This window comes from Schistocerca piceifrons, chromosome X, assembly GCF_021461385.2.
Source record: "Schistocerca piceifrons isolate TAMUIC-IGC-003096 chromosome X, iqSchPice1.1, whole genome shotgun sequence".
Lineage (NCBI taxonomy): Eukaryota > Metazoa > Arthropoda > Insecta > Orthoptera > Acrididae > Schistocerca > Schistocerca piceifrons.
In genome coordinates, this window is record NC_060149.1 from 766,161,259 (window position 1) to 766,181,251 (window position 19,993).

Sequence of the window (19,993 nt, forward strand, 5' to 3'; positions counted from 1 at the left end):
TGTGTACCTTCAGATTAGAATAAAGGCACACCCAAAAAAGCAACAGCTGCTGCACAGGGTCACCATTCTGGCAGGAAGCAGAGTTTCGGGAAGCTAATTACATCTGTCAGTGTTTGACATGTGAATATATATTGAATGAAGCAAAAAAATAAACAAAAATTAAAATTTGATGTTCACATGTTGCCAGTTTGACCACTTCTGTCCTTTCCCAAAACTCTTGCCTGTGAATTGGTAAGATAACAACCTGTACAGTACAGATTTTCCCCTGTTAGGAGCTGAAATTTGCAACAAAGCAATGGTTTAGCAGTTTTGTTACCTAATGATGTGTACAAAAATCTTCTCGTTAGGTTTAAAGACAAATGCACTTTGTATCAAATATGTTATTGTGTGAAAGTTCGCCACTTGTCAGAGTAAGTACCTATAAGAAATTTTTCATGTCAATGTGTTGGTCATTTTGTATTACTCTATAGTTTCGTCACACAAGAAATAAAATGCCAAAAGTGAAAGCAAAAAATCTATCGCACACAGGTAAGATTTCTGAGAAGCATAATTTGTCAGCAGCCTTAGCGGCTGCATGGAAATTACATGTGTAAATGGAGCAGACTAATTGCAAAATTGATCTTGCAGGGAAAGGTTGGAAAGTATGCCAACATGAGTAACTTAGAAGTAGATATCCTTGGAGTCGTGGAGCAACTTGCAACTTAATAAATTCATGTCTTCCAGTTTACCAATTAGGTTCCTTTCAGGCTATGCTGATGCAATAGTCCCATACTTAAACTATCATATACAAGTGCTCGCTTGACGAAAGATCCCTCCCAAAGCCTGGAAAGTTGCACAGGTCACACCATTATTCACAAAATGTAATAGGAGTAATATTATGATAGAACATTATGAATAACCTCAAAAAACCATGGTCTATCGACATACAGTCAACTCGAATTTAGAAAACATAGTTCTTGTGAAATACAACTAGCTCTTTACACACACACACACAAAGTGTTGAGTGCTACTGACAAGGAATTTCCACAAGGCTTTTGACACTATACCACACAAGCGGCTCATAGTGAAATTGTGTGCTTGTGGAATATTACCTCAGTTGCGTGACTGCATTCGTTATTTCCTGTCTGAAAGATCACAGTTCGTAGTAATCGATGGATAGCCATCGAGTAAAACAGAAGTGATTTCTGGCGTTCCCCAAGGTAGTGTTACACGCCCTCTGCTGTTCCTTATCTATATAAATGATATGGGAGACAATCTGGGCAGCTGTCTTAGGTTGTTTACAGATGACGTTGTCGTTTATCGTCTAGTAAAGCCATCAGAAGATCAAAACAAATTGCAAAACGATTTAGAAAAGATATGGTGCGAAAATTGGCAGTTGATTATAAATTATGAAAAGTGTGAGCCCATCCACATGAGTGCTAAAAGGTATCTGGCTAAGCCATGTCTTTGCAATATCCTTTCTTTTAGGAGTGCTAGTTCTGCAAGGTTCGCAGGAGGGCTTCTGTGAAGTATGAAAGGTAAGAGATGAGGTACTGGAAGAAGTAAGGCTGTGAGGATGGGGCATGAGTCATGCTTGGGTAGCTCAGTTGGTAGAGCACTTGCCCGCGAAAGGCAAAGGTCCCGAGTTCGAGTCTCAGTCCGGCACACAGTTTTAATCTGCCAAGAAGTTTCATATCAGTGCACACTCCAGTCAAATATAAAGTCAGTAAATTCAACTAAATACCTAGGAATTACAATTACAAACAACTTAAATTGGAAGGAACACAGAAAATGTTGCGGGTAGGGCAAAACAAAGAATGCATTTTATTGGCAGAACGCTTAGAAAATGTAACAGATCTACTAAAGAGACTGCCTACACTATGCTTACCCATCCTCTTTTAAAATACTGCTGCGCCTTGTGGAATCCTTACCATATGGGATCGACGGAGTACATAGAGGAAGTTCAAAGATGAGCAGCACATTTTGTATTATCACGAAATAAGGGAGTGTGTGTCACTGATATGATACAGGATTTCGGGTGGACATGAAAACAGAGGCATTTTTTGTTGAGGTTGAATCATCTCACGAAATTTTAAACACCAACTTTCTCCACTCAATGAGGAAATATTTTGTTGACGCTGACCTACAGAGGGAGAAACTATCATCGTAACAGAATAAGGGAAATCAGAGCTCGCACGGAAAGATATACATCTTTGCACATATGTGTTGGACAGTGTCTTTAGTGTGCCTGTCAATTGCTTCACATTGCTCTTTTTAGTTCAGAGTGCAAAATGATCACAGAAATTCCTGAAACAACAGAGTCTCTCGCCAAGTATGTGGATCTGGTGAGAGATTTCGCCTGAGGCTATGCAGCCCACAAAACATAAATGTCATGCATTTCTTTCTTCAAGACAATTCTCAGCCGCATTCTGCAGGGCAATGAAGCTTCTGCAGCATTTTCGATGGGAAATGTTTGATCACCCGCAATACAGCCCCTAATTAGCTCACTCTGATGTTCATCTCTGCTCACATGAACCACTGCCTATGAAGACAACATGTTGGCACAAACAACAAAAGACAGACCAGCGTAGAGAACTGGTGGAAAGTGCAGGTGGCTGATTTCTGTGATGAGGATACTGGGAAGTTTTTACAACACTACAACAAATGTCTAAGTCAAGCGGTAACTATTTGGAGAGGTAGCTGGAGGATATGGCTAAGTCTTCCAAATAAGAACTTTTTGATTTTCACTGTGGTTTCCATTCTGCAACTGATCCAACCTTACTTTCCAAACATCCATAGTAAAATTCCAGAAGAAACCAGAATTTTTATTCATATGAAAATCAACCACATACACTTCAGTAACAAACTGAGTTACAAAATACAAGGCATCTCAACACCCCTCATTTTTATTCTCTGGTCAATGTTTTATCTTTGCACTTTTCCTGTCGTATGTGCACCAATTAACTGTCAAAACACAAACAGCTAAATATGTAAACCAAATCAAATGGAAAAACAAAATGTGAATACACTGTCATTTTTAAGCATATGGCAACTTCTCTAGGAAAGTCCTGTTAATTTATTTTCACATAATTATGTTCCCATTTCAAACTGGTAATATAATGTGTCTTTCTATATAGTTAATCACGGTAATGGCTTAAACAGCCAAAAACACTTGTGAAACAAAGGAAAAGTCAAAATAAATATTATCCTGAGTGTAAAAGTACTATATTTATTTACCTAAGAGAGTTGCTGATTAACTGGACAATGCACCTTGTCATACTGGAGAAGATAACAATAACTTTTGTGAGGTACCTTACATTACGTCATTAGTATAGTCAATGGACAAAAATAAGATAGCAGCTGCAAAACATCATTATCTATCAAATTTCATGAAACAGCTAGTGCAAGAAGGCTCAGATATCCTCAGTTTCCAGTAACTCCTGAATGTGCTAGATGCAATTCACAATACCGGTCATTGTAATTAAACTTTCCCTATATAACACATTATAGCATGGAAACTATTTACTGTATGAGTACCAAGCTTAGCAGCATTAATGTCAAGAGTATGAGGTACGTGATTTCCATCTCTCACAGCGCCACTGTCCAGTTCCAATTATGGCCACCAGGTGCCATGATCGGTTATCGTGATTCACAGTCTCACACACCTGACCAGTCACAGTGCACTTTTTGACATGTCAACATGAGCTTGGACAAAAGGAGCAGGGTATTATTGGTGAAGCTCTACTATCAAAACAACAGTAATGCTGCAGCTCCATTTTGACAATATCACTGGCTGAAAGGATTAAAGAAGGGTCTTCTTTCTCCACCTGCTGTGTGGAGCATGATGAAGAAGTTCAAATCAGCTGGAGAATTGAGTGTCGCTCTGAAAGGATGGTGATGACTGGTGGCACCACAGGTGGTTGATGAATTCGCTGTTGCTATGACGGACAATGCTGCATGCAATTCCCAATCATCAAGCTGTGGAGTGCTGTGTCACGACAGTTGAACATCCCGTGGCCCACTGTACGGAAGGTTCTTTGAACCATTCTCAAATGCTGTTCGTACATACAAGATCCATATCATACAGCAGCTTGCACCACAGGATGCACAATGACGTGTTGACTTCACTCTTCACTTTCGCTCAAGGATTGGAGTTTATGAGGGCTGGCCCTGGACCATACTATGGACAGACGAAGCTCATTTTTCTCTGATGGGTGAGGTGAACTCACACAATTGCTGAGTGTGGGGATCTTCACCTCCGGTCACTATGTATGAAGTTCCTCTCTATGGCGAATATGTCACTGTATAGTGTGGGTTCACAGCTACATTCATCATGGGCCCATTCTGTTTTGCACAGTCAAGGACCAAAGATATGCAGTGTGGCTGGCCAGCAATACTGTGATATCCTTCAGCAGCATGTCATATCCACCCTACAGGCGAGAGATGCATTGAATTCTACCACTTTTGCGCAAGATGGCGGTCCACCACACATCGCTCATGAAGTTCACTTGCTTCTCCGAAAAATATTTGGAAACAATCGAATTATTAGCTGATCGTTTCCAAATGCTTGGCCGGCACAAACACCTGAAGTCACTCTCTGTGATTTCTGGTTTTGGGGCTATCTGAAACACAGGGTTTACCAAGGGAACATTCACATGTGCTGATCTGAAGCACAGCATATCAAGAGAGGTAGCTCGTATACCTATGGACATGCTTTGTTCTGCTGTGCAGAATGCAATCCTGCACTTACAGGCTCTTGTGGACACAGATGGGCGCCATATTGAGCCCCTTTTGTAGCAGTAATGGTACTGGTATGTAGTGTTATGATATCCGTGTTTCAACCACATCTTTATAATCACCGAATTTTGTTCTTGATTTTCGTCCTTGGATTATGGCAACCCTTAGATGAGTCATGTGGATATAGTGAACAAGTGTGTTCAATAGAGAAAGACAGCAAACATGAGGTGATCAAAAAAGTAGGAAAAGAAAAAACTGTATGTGTAGCTCTCAAAAGTAAGCTGAAGGTGAATGACACGAAATATTGTGCAACACATCTAGTTTTGTAAATAAGTTGTCAGTATCTGGCAAGTAACAATTTAAAGGTTGTCGACTAAACCAAACACCTAGAGATTAGTTACAAACTATGTAAATTGGAAGCATCACATAGATAATGTGCTGGGCCATTGTTGTTGTTAAATAGCAAGACAATGTCCCTCCAGAGAAAAAGTGCACTCAGCATCAAAAATTCCAGAAGTCAGTGATGAGTAAGCAGTAAAGTATCACCACTTCATAATATCAAAGAAGAAACTCTCTCTCATATATATATATATATATATATATATATATATATATATATATATATATATATATATATATATATATATATATATAGAGAGAGAGAGAGAGAGAGAGAGAGAGAGAGAGAGAGAATATAGTACCATTGTATGCAACGTAGGAGTGAAAAACTGTTATGAAGAATCTGATGTCAGTTACATTTGTGAAAGCTTCTTGAGCTCAGTTCAGACTCAAAAATCCAGCCTCAGGTAATTCTATGGGTCATGAAAGACTTCTTGTTTGACTACTGTAAAACATACTTTAAATGAGGATAAGCCATGTGTAGCTAAATGGTCTTGATACCAACTGGGAGTGTGAGACAACCAGTGGGATGACACACAACAATAAAGAAATTACAAAACTCAAAGTAATTATGCAAAACTGAGTATATTTAACTTTTTGGATAGAGGAGCACTTCTAGCTGGATTTTTTTTCCTTATAGTCATACCATCCATACTGATTTATATTGTAAGCTGAAGGTGAATGACACGAAATATTGTGCAACACATCTAGTTTTGTAAATAAGTTGTCAGTATCTGGCAAGTAACATATAAGTAATGCAAAGGGCTTTTCATGTGATGTGTAGCATGTTTTGTTAACGCAGTAAACAGCAATTGTTGGTAAAAATGTATATTTTATGATAACCTATATTTTTCTGTTATCTCTGCAGTCTGGATCATCATGGGTATACTATATTTCATTTCACCTTATATAGCTATTCCTACATTCAGCTTTTCATTTAGCAAAGAAAGAAGAAATAATAATAATAATAATAATGTGAAACTCTCACAAATTTATAGAAATACATTTCCTCTTGTAAAAGGAAGTGGGAAAGTTTTAAACACAGGGTCTCCTGAAGGTAAGACAAAAATCTAATTCATAAATGCAAGCCAGGTGGTACATAGCAAAAAGAGAAATGAAAAATACACCAATGTTTTGCACAGGTATCTGACATACAGTATATAATTACAGTGTAGTAAAAAGCAGTAACTGGAGATTTCAGTTATGCATGTATATAAATATTTTGTCTGCAGTGCAACCTATTTAGTTAATTTATATTGATGCATGTGGTTTAACTTAGGGATAAAGACAAATATAACCAAAAATGGAAGGGAAATTATTTTTTTTTATAACACGCAGCTCTGCCATTTCCTCTATTGTCTGCAAGACAAGGTACAATTCATCAGACCTTGCATGCACTACTGCTACACTTAAATGCAAGTTGAAAATGGTCATGTTGATTCCAAATCCCATCTGTACCTAGTGTGTACTGTGATAGAACACTGGGGCTACAATGATCGATAGTGAAACCTGTGTAGGCCTTGATACCAACTGGGAGTGTGAGACAACCAGTGGGATGACACACAACAATAAAGAAATTACAAAACTCAAAGTAATTATGCAAAACTGAGTATATTTAACTTTGTGGATAGAGGAGCACTTCTAGCTGGATTTTTTCCTTTGGTTTAGTCGACAACCTTTAAATTGTGATTTATCATGTAGCCAAAATTTAACAGATTGTTTTAGTATTCATTCCAGGGCCTTACACTTTACTGTTGTGGTGTCAACTGCTGCTTTTTGCACCCTGCATATATCTTGCCTTTATGTGTCTTGACAGAGTTTTACACCACTTCAGCACAAAGGACTCTCACATTCACTAATTGCAAGCATGCTGCACTACATCTGTTTATGGTTAGCAATAAACAAATTTGACAACATTTGGCTGCCTATGTCACCTAAAGTTCCACCCACCTCCAACAGTGACCCCCCTCCCTCCCTTCATTGTCCTCAGTACCATTACAATTTACTGGCCAAGCATGTAACGTGGTGCAAGACTGGTATGATGTTCATTGTCATCTTACTCACCTGTCCCAACCACATGAATTTGCAATTGCAGACCATTACCTTAGCACAGAATGCCGTGTGATGTATGAGAAGAGAATGATTATATCCTCAGTTTCATTTTCCTGGTGGATCACTATCAACTATCCAATTCAGTACAGTCTAGAACCCCCCATCTGCAGATATTAAAATTTCAATATTTGACCAGAATGTATTCAAGGGCCCACCTAGTAACCAACTTTGTTTTGACTCATGGTCACAGTGACTGCAGCAGCACCCAGTGCACATGCGAAAGGCCACTGCTCTGTTTGCAGTACGGGCTCTGGAAACCCTACTACCACGCACTTGAAAGCAACTCTGCCACACACGCATTACTTCTGCGTGGGGCCTCCATAAGAAAAGTGCTATAGTGTGGACACTGGCAGGTGCTACTTGTCAGCAGTAACCTGCAGCAACCACCTGAAATTTCAAGCATTTGTTTCAAAGAAATTCTGTGGAATTTGCACAATGTGATCGGGTGGCAGATCCAGGAACCACAAGTTCATCATATCTCAAAAATCTTGGAATTCTAGCCAATCCATCCACTTCTGATTTGTATTTGTTGCTACTGATGAAAATAAGTTGCATGGGATTTATATAAACACAAAGGAACATAGAAAAATAACATTCAGGCTTTGCCTCCCTGTCTAGAACTAACAGCAAAGTTCACTATTCCAGTGCAAACATCTTCAATACAGAAACAAGAAACTGAAAATATCTATAAATTGAAAACAAAATTAAAATAGTGTATTACTAACAATTTCATCAATAATCCATCTGATTAGCTAGATTGAATGATTGAATTATCCTGTTAGTTATGTGACAAGTAGCAATGACAACTGTAAACAGTTATGTTGTGACACAAACTGACAAATATTGGAGTTGCCAGGTAGAAGTTAGCTAGCAGCAGAGAAGACATTAGCCACTTAATGTTTGACATAATGGAGAAAGCACATACTTTTTTTCTCTGAAGTAGTGGTACTTGTGATAATTTTAGCTTAGATATTCACAAGTAAATGTAAATCAGTCATCAAACTGGAGGCTGGTTTGAAAAAAAGAGTGCAAATGTTTTTTATTCCAGTCTTTGATCACAATATGAATTCTTTAGACAATGACCGGTTTCAGTCCGTAATGACCATCCTCAGATCTTTTTTACACCATGTCCTAAAGTGAGTTGCGAGTTGCAATAGTGACTGTGTGGATGATGCGGCCTATTCTACACCTTATTTTAGATCTATATGACGATGCTATGATGATTATATTTATGTGTTTTGATGATCCCATTATGGCCTTATCACTTTAGGACATGATGTAAAAAAGATCTCAGGATGGTCATTACAGACTGCAACTGGTCATCGTCTAAAGAATTCATATTGTGATCAAAGACTGGAATAAAAAACATTTGACAGTATTGGATCACTGTTTGTATACGCGACCATGTCACAGTTGGTGAAACAAAAGAGTGCTTTTATAGACCACAAATTGGTAGAGGCAGAAGGAGTGGATGAGTCCTAACAAGAGGAAGCTGAATTCCTACATGCCCCACATATTTTCAGTTCATGATAAGTGGCACAGGTTTGCAGTAGTCTCTTACAATGCAACTAATAGCATACAATAATCTCTTTCAGCCACAGTAGATGTTAAATATATCTCAGGATTCTTTTAGGTGGTGAAGCTCTGTTGGTAAGATAAGAATGGTACATTCTAGTAGTCTGGTAGGTAGGTAGGTAGGTTCATTGCTACAAGCTATTACAACGTTATAGTTAACCACCCATAAACTGTAGAGGCTAAATTACAGGCATTTATCTCTTCAGGACAGAAATGGAACCAGTTTGTCGAAACAACTCGGGAAACAGTTTAGATTCAACTCATTTATGAATGAAAATTGTAGTTACAGTGGAGCCAGACTGGAGAGAACTGTGGAAGTTCTCTGGTCTCGGAGCAGCTGGGGAGGTATTTTTGAATAGGATCCTACACTGCCAATAAATATCTGCGGTGGCAGCTCTGATAAAATGACTTATGTTGACGTGGCTGTTTCATAGGATGCTCAGCCGCACAACAACAGCAATGGGCTGAGCTGTGGCTGCTGGGAGTGACAATTGAGAACGAAATGAGCAAACGAAACCAAGGCATTTCCATGTGCTCATTTTTTGTGGCAAACAAGTCCTGAATCATGTCACCAATTCAGAATCACCAACTGGTTCACACGTATCTGCTATGGTGGAATCCAGTCTAACACATTGTTCAGCCTCTATATTTACATGTTTCACCTGGCCATTGGTTCCTATCATGACTTCCCTGCATGAGCATAAGCATTACTGATCAGTGGGCTTTGAGTTAACCTGTGACTCAGGCATTCTTGCACTTTGAAAGTTAGAATTTAAAGAGGGATATCACTTGAAATAAAAAGCATAAAAATGAAAACAGAGATAGTGTGGTTAGAGGTTTCAGTGTAATTTACTAGGTATGGTCTTATTGGGGGTGGTATGCCATTGCCTTCCTCTGACCTGACTTACCTGATCTGTTATAGGGGGACCTACAGTTGATTTTGGATTCTAAACTAGAGTGCAACTTATTTTTCACTTCAACAAACATTGCTGGAGGTGAAAGAAGTGATGGATGATGGATTAAAATCTTAGGACTGGCTAAGAATCAAACTCCAGAGTTTTGGATTCATCATCTGGCACTTAATCACACCATTTATTGCAATTTAACAACAGTTATTACTTTTTTAGATTGTAACAGCTGGTTCACATTGTTACTGTATGCCTTGGTCAAGGGAATGTGATCAGTTAATGAATAATCCAACAGACACATACTAATAATTTAAAATTACATGTTTTTGCAACATAAGTACACTGTTTTGTTATGGTTGCATGTAAATATCTAGTCACTAGCATGGACTGAACATACTACGCAAGAGCTGCATAAGATGTGGTGTACCTCAAATGAAGGATTACTTCTACATACAGTCCATTCTCAATGAAATTTCTAAAGCAATTAACCTTGAAACATCTATGGTGTTTAGTTTCACCAATAACATTATTAAATAGTCATAGCTAATGGACTGTAGGAGTAGAGGAACAAATACTTCAAACAAATATATTTATGTTTCCATTAATATTTACACCCCTCGGTCTGCAGTACAGAACAGCTGCACCAACAAACCTGTTTTGTTAATGGCGCTATTCCCACACAGATAGTGAATAAACCTCTGGGTTTTGAAGTTGTAAGAGGGAAACATCAGATACACTGAAATGGAGGTGTGCCCAGGCCATTTCATTGGTTAAAGCAACAGCTCACGATAAACATATCTGTAATTGAATTCTATTCTGGCACAAATTCAGTTATCATAGGTAAATAATATAGAAGTAAGAACACAAATGAACCAATATCTTTGATTTCAGTATAGGTATATAACTTACTGTTTTTTGTAATCTCCCATTTTGGCAATAGCATCATTTAGTTCTGCCAGACTTTGCTCGATTATTGAAATTCCCGTAAGACAGCATTTTTGTATTTCTTTTTCTATAAGTTCATCAACCTGGAAGAAAAGTTATAATTAACAAATCTGCATATGAAAAAGATTGCTTATGGTAAGTACTGAACATTAATTTTTTTACTGAAAAATCTGCAAAAACGTGCCACAAATGAGATAAAAAAGTGTTACATCACTTTCTTTTGAAGAACCTAAGAAGAAAGTGCAGACAATAAATGCAAGAAAAATAAATGTACAGAAAAGAAATGACTCTGAATTTTTTATCTGAAACTCTGAAAGCTTTCTTAAATAAAATGATTGTTGTTAACACTCTACATCTTTATTCAGCATTTCTACATATTTCCAGCCTTCTATGACTAGAAGGGCTCCAAATTGTAATGTGTAAGACAGCAATGTGGAACGTTAACTGTTGCTACATGGGAAACAGCGAGCTGTAATCGAGATTTGACTAGTTCATCCACACATGGAGCACTCTCTCCTTCAGCATGAAAGTGCCAGAACACACACAAGCAATGCGACATCTACAACAATCCAAGAACGTGGGTTCACTGTTATCGATCGTCCTCCATATGGTCCTAACTTGACTGCTCTATCCAATTTTCCAAAACTTAAAGAACACCTTCAATGACTTCACTTTGATGATGATGGAAGCAGTGCAAGCAGAGGTGAGGTTGTGGCTCTACCAACAAAGTGAAACATTCTATAGTGACGGTACCAACAAATTGGTCTCTCAGTGGGAGAAATATGTTTGTTGCAAGAATGACTGTTGAGAAATAAATATGTAGATATGAAGACTAAAGATGTAGAGGGTTAATAGCAATTGATTTACTTAGAAACCTTAATGTATTTTCACATGAAAAGTTCAGAGGCATTACTTTTCAGCATGTCCTCATAGACCAAAGGAATAGCCAGCTTTTGGGCACAGAGTTGACACGTCATTATTTCTTTCTATGATAGTATAGTTGACAAATCAATTAATGACTTGTCTTGGCATTGGCTGGAATGGTTTCAGCCCAGATAGCAGAAGGGGGGGAATAATAATTATTGGCTGCATGCCTGAAAACAGACAGTATATGTCTTTTCTTGAGGAAACTTCATGAATTACAATAGAATCCAAATATTGAATAAGATTGAATAAGGGATTTAAAATAAACTGCCATTCAGGCAAAAATATTTATTAATGTGATTTACAGCACTAAATATCACACAGTACCAAATTTTGACACAAGTACAAGAGTAGACCTAAAAAAACGAAGTATATATGCAAAGTTCTTGCAGCACATAAGAAAGATGTTGATTGTTTTAATTTTGGACAAGTGTATTTCTATGAGGTTCAAACACGTCTGAGTACACAGCAAACACAGATACCAGAAGCAAAGATCAATGGACACACACTGGGAGAGACTTCAAGAGTGAAGTTCATCGGTACCCACATGGATAATAAACCGTGGTGGCAACAATATGTGGATAAGTTAAATGAAGAAGCTCAGTTCGCGTGCTTTGCACTCTGAAATCTCTCCCAATGTGTTGACCTGCAAACAGAATTGTTAGCACATTTTCAGTACTGTCACATGCTATAATCTTGAGGGACATTGCAGCTAAGGTGAAAAAAATACTATTTACTCTACAGAGGCACATAGTAAGAATACAATGTAATGTTGGTAACTGGACACCTTGGAGAAGCCTCTTCAGGGGCCGATGGATTCTTCCACTTACATGACAATACATACACTCCCTAATCATGTTTGTGGTTAATAACAAGAGTGAATTTAGAATGAACACAACTGTTCACAACTGCAATACCTGAAGTAGAAATAATTTTTATAAGGACTAGATGTATCTCTCTAGGATTCAAAATGGTGTATTATACTCTGGGGCAAAAGTCTCCAGGAGGGTATCAGGCAGGAAATTTAAAACCCACAAATATTTAAACACAAAGTAAAAGAATACCTCATTAGCCACTCCTAGAACTTACGTGAGTAAAGGAATATTCATTCTTACTATCTCCAATGATATATGTATCAGATAGCTTCTAACATTACAGGATACAGGGTGAACCTTAATTAAGCTGACAAACAGGGATGGATTCCTGACTAAATGGAGGAAAACAAGTGCTATTAACATGTGTGCAGAAACACATTGTTGGCACGGTAGATGCTGTGGATGAATGGGAGTTCCTCTGGCCACATGACGTGTTCCTTGTGTGTTGCAAGTTGTGTGATTTACACCACATACTGTAAGGAGCAGAATGGTCAATTATTCATGTAGAGAAGCCAAGACGGTGTTTCAGTATGGCCAAGCAGATGGAAACTGTCAAGAAGCAGTACCCTGAAGTAAAAGAAGTACCCTCACAGACACCAGATAAATCACATTTAAGTGCCTGGCAGAGGGTTCATCAAACCACTTTCACAATAAATTTCTACTATTCCAGTCTCGTACAGCATGCAGAAAAAAACGCCAAGATCTTTCCATGCGAGCTCTGATTTTCCTTATTTTATTATAATGATCATATCTCCCTATGTAGGTTTGTATCCACAAAACATTTTTGCATTCAGAGGAGAAAGTCTGTGATTGAAATGTCATGAGAAGATTCCACTACAATGAAAAGTGCATTTGTTTTAATGATGTCCACCCCAAATCCCGTATCATTTCAGTGACACTGTCTCCCTATTTCGTGATAATACAAAACATGCTTATTTTCCATAAAGTTTCTCAATGTACTCTGTCGATCCTATCTGGTAAGGATCCCAAATCGTGCAGCAGTATTCTTAAAGAGGACAGACAAGTGTAGTGTAGGCAGTCTCTTTAGTAGCTCTGTTACATTATCTAAGTGTCTTGCTAATAACGCACAGCCTTTGTTTAGCCTTTCCTACAACGTTTTCTGTGCGTTCCTTACAATTTAAGTTAATCGTAATTGTAATTCCTAGGTATTTAGTTGAATTTATGAGCTTTAAATTTGACTGATTTATTGCGTAACCAAAGTTTAATGGATTCCTTTTAGCACTCATGTCGATGACCTCACACTTTTCATTATGTAGGGTCAATTTCCAATTTTTGCACCAAACAGATATCTTTTCTAAATCGTTTTGCAATTTGTGTTGACCTTCTGATGGATTTACTAGTCGATAAATTGCAACGTCATCTGGAAACAACCTAAGACAGCTGCTCAGATTCTCTTCTAAATCATTTATATAGATAAGGAACAGCAAAGAGCCTATAACACTACCTTGGGGAACACCAGAAGTCATTTCTGTTTTACTCTTTGACTTTGCATTAATTACTATGAACTGTGACCTCTCAGACAGGAAATCGTGAATCCAGTTACATAACTGAGACAATATTCCATTAGCATGCAATTTCACTACAAGACGCTTGTGTTGTACAGTGTCAAAAGCCTTCTGGAAATGTAAAAATACAGAATCAATTTGAAATCCCTTGTCAATAGCACTCAACACTTCAAGCCCTGTTTGGGCATTTATGTGACCATGGGCACTTTCAGACAGATCAAACACGCAGGGAGGCTGTGGATCATGCATACACCATATTTGGAGGACCGTGTTGTGCAGGGTATTGAGACAAACAAACCCTAGTACAAGCTTGAGGCAAGTGGCCCACAAGCATGGTGAATGCCAAAGTATGATGCAACAGGTGAATGTGTGCATTGCATCCCACGAAGGCCACTTTGAACATCTGTTGTGAGGTGGATGCACTGTACCATGTTCCAGGATGATTAGTTCTTGTTGCACACACACTGTCTCATTTCTGGATGCATGTTCATAAGAACTTTTTCCACCATTTCCACTCAGGAATCTGTTCCTGGAGTTTGTCAGTTTTATGGATGTTCACCCTGTATAGACAGTTAATAGTGGTCTATGTAAAGTTAAAATGCTTCATTTGTAGTGTTAGATAATAGCAGCTTAGAAGTGTACACGGCGAGTCTCTTGCCAGTCTATGAGGTATAATGTTGTGTGGTGGTATGGAGGTGGAAGTGGAGATGTGGCTGACATCCAGCTGTGATCTGAAAAATAATACCTAACACTGATTAAATGTATACCTAGGATACATCTCAAGAAGGGATTGGCTGTTCCACAATCGATCACCTAATAACTTTTTAAAATCATTGCTGCAGCCAGATATTATTTTATTTATAATTACAAACAATAGAAACTCCAGGATGGAATAAGAACTGTATTATGAAAAGTACAGATAGAGTGCTCCTCACCATAAAGATGACACATTGAGTTGCAGACAGGCATACTGAAAGAACTGTTAAACACTGAGGTTTCCGTCAAAGCCTTCTTCAGAAAAAAAAAGAAAACACACACACCCACATATTTGCACAAGCAGGCATACCTCAAGCACACAAGACCACTATCTCTAACAGCTCTGGCCACACTGCAACTGTTGTATTGAATGAAAGCAGGAATCTGGAGTGAAGCCATGAAGCAGAGGGATAGCAGGGTATGAATGGTGGGAGAGAAGAGTGCTGTCTGGTGGAGCAAGAAGGGATTAAAATTCTTTGGGGGGGGAATGGAAAAGAAAAGTAGCAGAGAGGGAAAAAGGGAAGAGAAGAGTGCTGGCTGGTGGAGCAAGCAGGGATTAGAATTCATTTGGGGGGGAGGGGGGGGGGGAGGGGGGGGGGAATGGAAAAGGAAAGGAGCAGAGAGGGAAAAAGACTGCTGGGTGTGCTGGCAGAGAGTGATGCACAGTAAGGGTCAGAGGAAGTAAACTGAAAGTAGGTGATAGGACAGAGGGGGCAGAAACTATTGGGTGGAAGGTGTTGGACCTTAAGTTATTGTAGGTTGAGGCCAGGCTAATCTCAGAAGCAAAGAATGTGTTTTAAGGGTAACTATCATCTGTGCAGTTCAGGGAAGCAGGTGGTGGACAGGAGGATACAGATGGCCCAGTTTGTGGAGCAGCCACTGAAATCAAGCGTGTTATTTTCAGCTGCATCTTGGCCATAGGGTGGTCCACTTTGCTCTTGGACACAGTCCGGCAGTGGCCATTAATTCTGGTGGACAGCTGGTTTGTAATCATAGCAATACAAAAATGTGTGCAACGATTGCAGCTGAGCTGGTATAGGGCGTGGCTGCTTTTGGGTGGCTCAACCCTTGATGGTGGAGGACAAGCCTGTGACAAGACTGGAACGGGAAGTGCTTAGTGGGTGATTGGGTAAGTCTTTCACCTGGGTCTTCCACAAGGATATCATTCCTGTGGCAAGGGGCTGGGATTGGGACTGGCATAGGGATCGACTAGGATGTCATAGAGTTGGTGAGCACGGAACATCACTTTGGGAGTGGTGGGAAGAATCTTGGGTAGGATGTCTCTCATTTCAGGGCACATACACAGTCAAAGCCCTGACAAAGAATGTGGTTTAGATGTTCCAGTCTGGGGTGGTACTGATTGAGAAAGGGAGCACTCCTTTGTAGCTGGTTCTTTGGGGTGGGGGAAGAATGAAGGTGCATGGGGATATGGAATGGGAAATCTGTTTGAAAACTAGGTCTGGGGTGGAGTGCCTGTCTGTGAAAGCCTTTGTGAGACCTACAGCGTACTGGGCAAGGGTGTTCTTGTTACTGCAGATATGCTGCCCCCAGGTGGCCAGGCTGTATGGGAGGGATGTTTTTGTGTGAAACGGATGGCAGTGGTCGAAGTGCAAGTACTGTTGGAGGCTGGTGGGTTTAATGTGCACAGAGGTGTGGATGGAGCTATCAGAGAGGAGGAGGGCAACATCCAGGAATGTGGCACACAGGGTTTAGGAGGACTGGTAAAGAAGCTGGGAGAGAAGGGATTGAGGTTGCGAAGGAATGAGGATATGGTGTCTTGACCTTGAGTCCAGATCATGAAGATATCATCAATGAACCTGAACCACACTAGGGTTTTGGGGTTTTGGGAGGCAAGGAAAATTTCCTCTAGATGGCCCATAAACAGGTTCACATAGGATGGTGCCATGTGGGTGCCCATGGCTGTGCCACAGATTTGTTTGTATACCTTTCCTTCAAAGGAAATGTAATTGTATGTTAGTATAAAGGTACTAAGGTGTATCATGAATGAGGTAGTGGGACTGGGTTCTGAAAGATGTTGGGGAAGGTAATGTCCAATAGTGGTAAGATCATGGGCATGAGAGATATTCGTGTATAGGGAAGTGGTGTCAACAGTGATGAGTAAGTGTCCATGAAGTAAAAGAGTGGGGATGGTGGAGAGTCAGTGAAAGATTTGGTTGGTATCTTTGCCCTTGGGGGCTAGATTTTTGGCACTTGGTTGGAGGTGCTGATAAATGAAGAACAAAATTCTTTCAGTGGGAGCACAGTAACCACCTACTGTTGCGGTGTCCAGGAATGTTGGTTTGGTTGGTTTTAGGTAGCTTGTAGAAAGCGAGTGTGTGGGCTATCATAGAGATGAAAAGGAAAATGGATTCATGGGAGAGGTTCTGTCGAGGATCTAAGGCTTTAAGTACGGGTTGCAGGTTATGTTGAATTTCTGGGATGGGGCTGGCCGGAGTGGCCTAGCGGTTCTAGGTGCTACAGTCTGGAACCGGGCAACCACTACGGTCGCAGGTTCAAATCCTGCCTCGGGCATGGATGTGTGTGATGTCCTTAGGTTAGTTAGGTTTAAGTAGTTCTAAGTTCTAGGGGACTGATGACCTCAGCAGTTAAGTCCCATAGTGCTCAGAGCCATTTTTTAATTTCTGGGATGGAATCAACATGGCAGAGTTTAAACGTGGAGGAGTCATACGATTGGCAGAGATCTTCTGCCCGGTAGTCATTGTGATTAATAGTGACAGTGGGGGAACCTGTGTCTGCAGATAGGATGATTAGGTGAGGATCTGTTTTGAGGATGTGTATAGCTGTCATTTCTTCAACTGAAAGGCTAGTGTTCTTAGGAAGGGATTGGGGAACGATGGTGAGACCAGATTGGATGTAAGGAATTTGTGGAAAATGACTAGGGGGTGATTAGGTGGAAGGGTGGAGGGAGGATCATGATTGGATGGTGGCTTGAACTAAGACAGACAAGATCCAATATTGGGATTAGGCTTGGTTTCGCTGGAGGGAGTGTTTCCATTGCAAGGATTAGGAGAATGACAGTATGTCTTTGACAAGTTCTATGTGGTTAAATTTGGGTGTAGGCTGAAAGTGAGGCCTCTGGATAGGACTGAAACTTCCATGGGGCTTCAGATTTTGGTGGAAAGGTTATCAACAGCTTTCCAGAATTTTTCTGGCTCCAGATTTAGTGGTGTGTTGGTAGGGAGATTTGGAGGACGTGGGAAGCTGAAGAGGTCAGCTAGTCAGTTTCTGGATGCTGTGAGGGGTTGATGATGAGGAACACTGTGGGTAGGACATGAGTTGGTTAGTGGTGCTCAAAGCGGCAGCAGGATGTCAGCAGGTTGGATAACTTATGAAGCTGGTGTCTGGAATGCTCTTCCAGGTGCTATAGAGAAAAGGATTCAGTTTCAGAGATATGGTGTACATAGTAGGGACTGCACAGTACCACTATCTTGTGGAGGTAGTAGAGGTGGTTCTGGGATGCCTATGCCATGGAGATATGTTTCTGTAGCACCAGGTTTGTGAAGGACAAGAACTGGTAGACTCTGAAAATGTAAATGTCATTATGAAAGAAGAGCTGGCATCAAGAGAAAGGAATTCGTATGCTTAGGCTGTTTGATGGGGAGGGAGGAGGATAATATGGTTTAGGCATCATTTAAGGAACAGGGTTTGGGACTGGGTTTTAACCAGGGAAAGGGAATTTTTCTGAAGCGATACAGAAAGACCGATCTGCTGTTCATTGTGGAAGGGATGACGTTGAAGAAACGGGGTAATGACGTAGGAAATGGGAAACTGAAGGCATTAGGTGGTTGTGAGGGAGGCTGGATAACAGAAAAAGGCGTGTGAAAATACACACAGTCATACATAAATACGTAAAGATGTGCAAAAATATGCAAGAATACGCACAAATAGGTGCAAATATGTAAAAACACGCGCAAACAAATACGTAAAAAACCTGGGAAAAAAGTATGGAACAGTTGAGGTATGGGAATATGCACGTGTTGGGATAAGGGAAGAGAGAGATTCTGATGCTCTTTGAATGACGTGTATACACTGCAAGCTGTGCGACACATCGCTCTGTCCTGCTGGTGTTGCCATCGTGCCAAGAAAAAGCAAACTGAATTTAGGGGTTGACATGGTCACTCTGAGAATGCCAAGAAAATTTTCCTATTCTGACGATTCTTGCAGGGTGTCTGCATTCAGACATTTTATGTTGTACATTCTAACAGCCATCTAGCCTATGGAGCATAAAACGTGATTCATCTGAAAAGGCCACCTGTCACCATTTAGTGGACTTCTAGTTGAGGTACTGGCATGCAAATTCTGGCCTTCGTCGCCAATGACCAGTCATTATCAAGCATGAATGAGCCACACACCTGCTGTGGAGGCCTATATGCAGCAAGGTTTGCTGAATGGTCATTAAGAAGTAACTGTTGGTAGCCCCTTGGTTCATCTGCCGGTCAGTTGCTCAACAGCTGCATGTCTATTCGCCCGTACACATCTCCATAGCCATTGTTCAGCCATCATCTATGGTCTGTTGTGCACCACAGTTGCCTTTGAATCTAGACATGCTTGATATACTTTAAGTATGGTGGCATGTGAACAGTTTACAAACTTAGCCATTTTAGAAATGGTTCCACCCTTGGCCCAAAAGCCAATGATCATACACTTTTCGACATCTGATAAATCACTCTGTTTCCTCATTCTGACAACGACTGCACGGTTTTTTCGACACCCTGGCATGCTTCATACATTTTCCACTGCTGGTGCTGCCACCTGCAGTCCGAGTGGTTATTGGATATAGATATGAAACTTACCCAATGGTCACATTAATGTGATAGGACATTTGCAAAACACACATACACAACCACACACACACACACACACACACACACACACACACACACACACACACACACACACAGCAACTATCTCCAACAGTTGTGACCTGACTGCAGCTACATCTGATTATAACAGCAATGCTGGGTGGGTGGTGGGGGTAAGGAGAAGGCATAGGGTAGGAGGGGGAGGGATAACAGGGTAGGGGTGAGGGAAGGTGGTGTGCTGCCTTTGAGAGTGTGCAGGGATATGGATGAGTTAGAGACAGGATAGAGCCACTAGATGCAGAGTTAGGAGCCTGTTCTAGTAGTGGTGTGTGTGTGTGTGTGTGTGTGTGTGTGTGTGTGTGTGTGTGTGTGTGTGTGTGTGTGTTTGGATCATATGGGTGCCCAATGGCTAGGTCATCAGCGCCCTTATTAAA

The 19,993-nt window shown here is 40.3% G+C and overlaps 1 protein-coding gene across 1 annotated transcript in view; it reads right to left on the reverse strand.

Annotated features, from left to right (window-relative positions):
• The window catches only part of LOC124722699, a 107,514-nt gene that overhangs the window by 13,427 nt on the left and 74,094 nt on the right, over positions 1-19,993 (reverse strand). Inside the window, exon 4 of the mRNA XM_047247837.1 lies at positions 10,620-10,738. Coding sequence (XP_047103793.1) covers positions 10,620-10,738 — 119 coding nt within the window. The remainder of the gene's footprint in view (positions 1-10,619; positions 10,739-19,993) is intronic.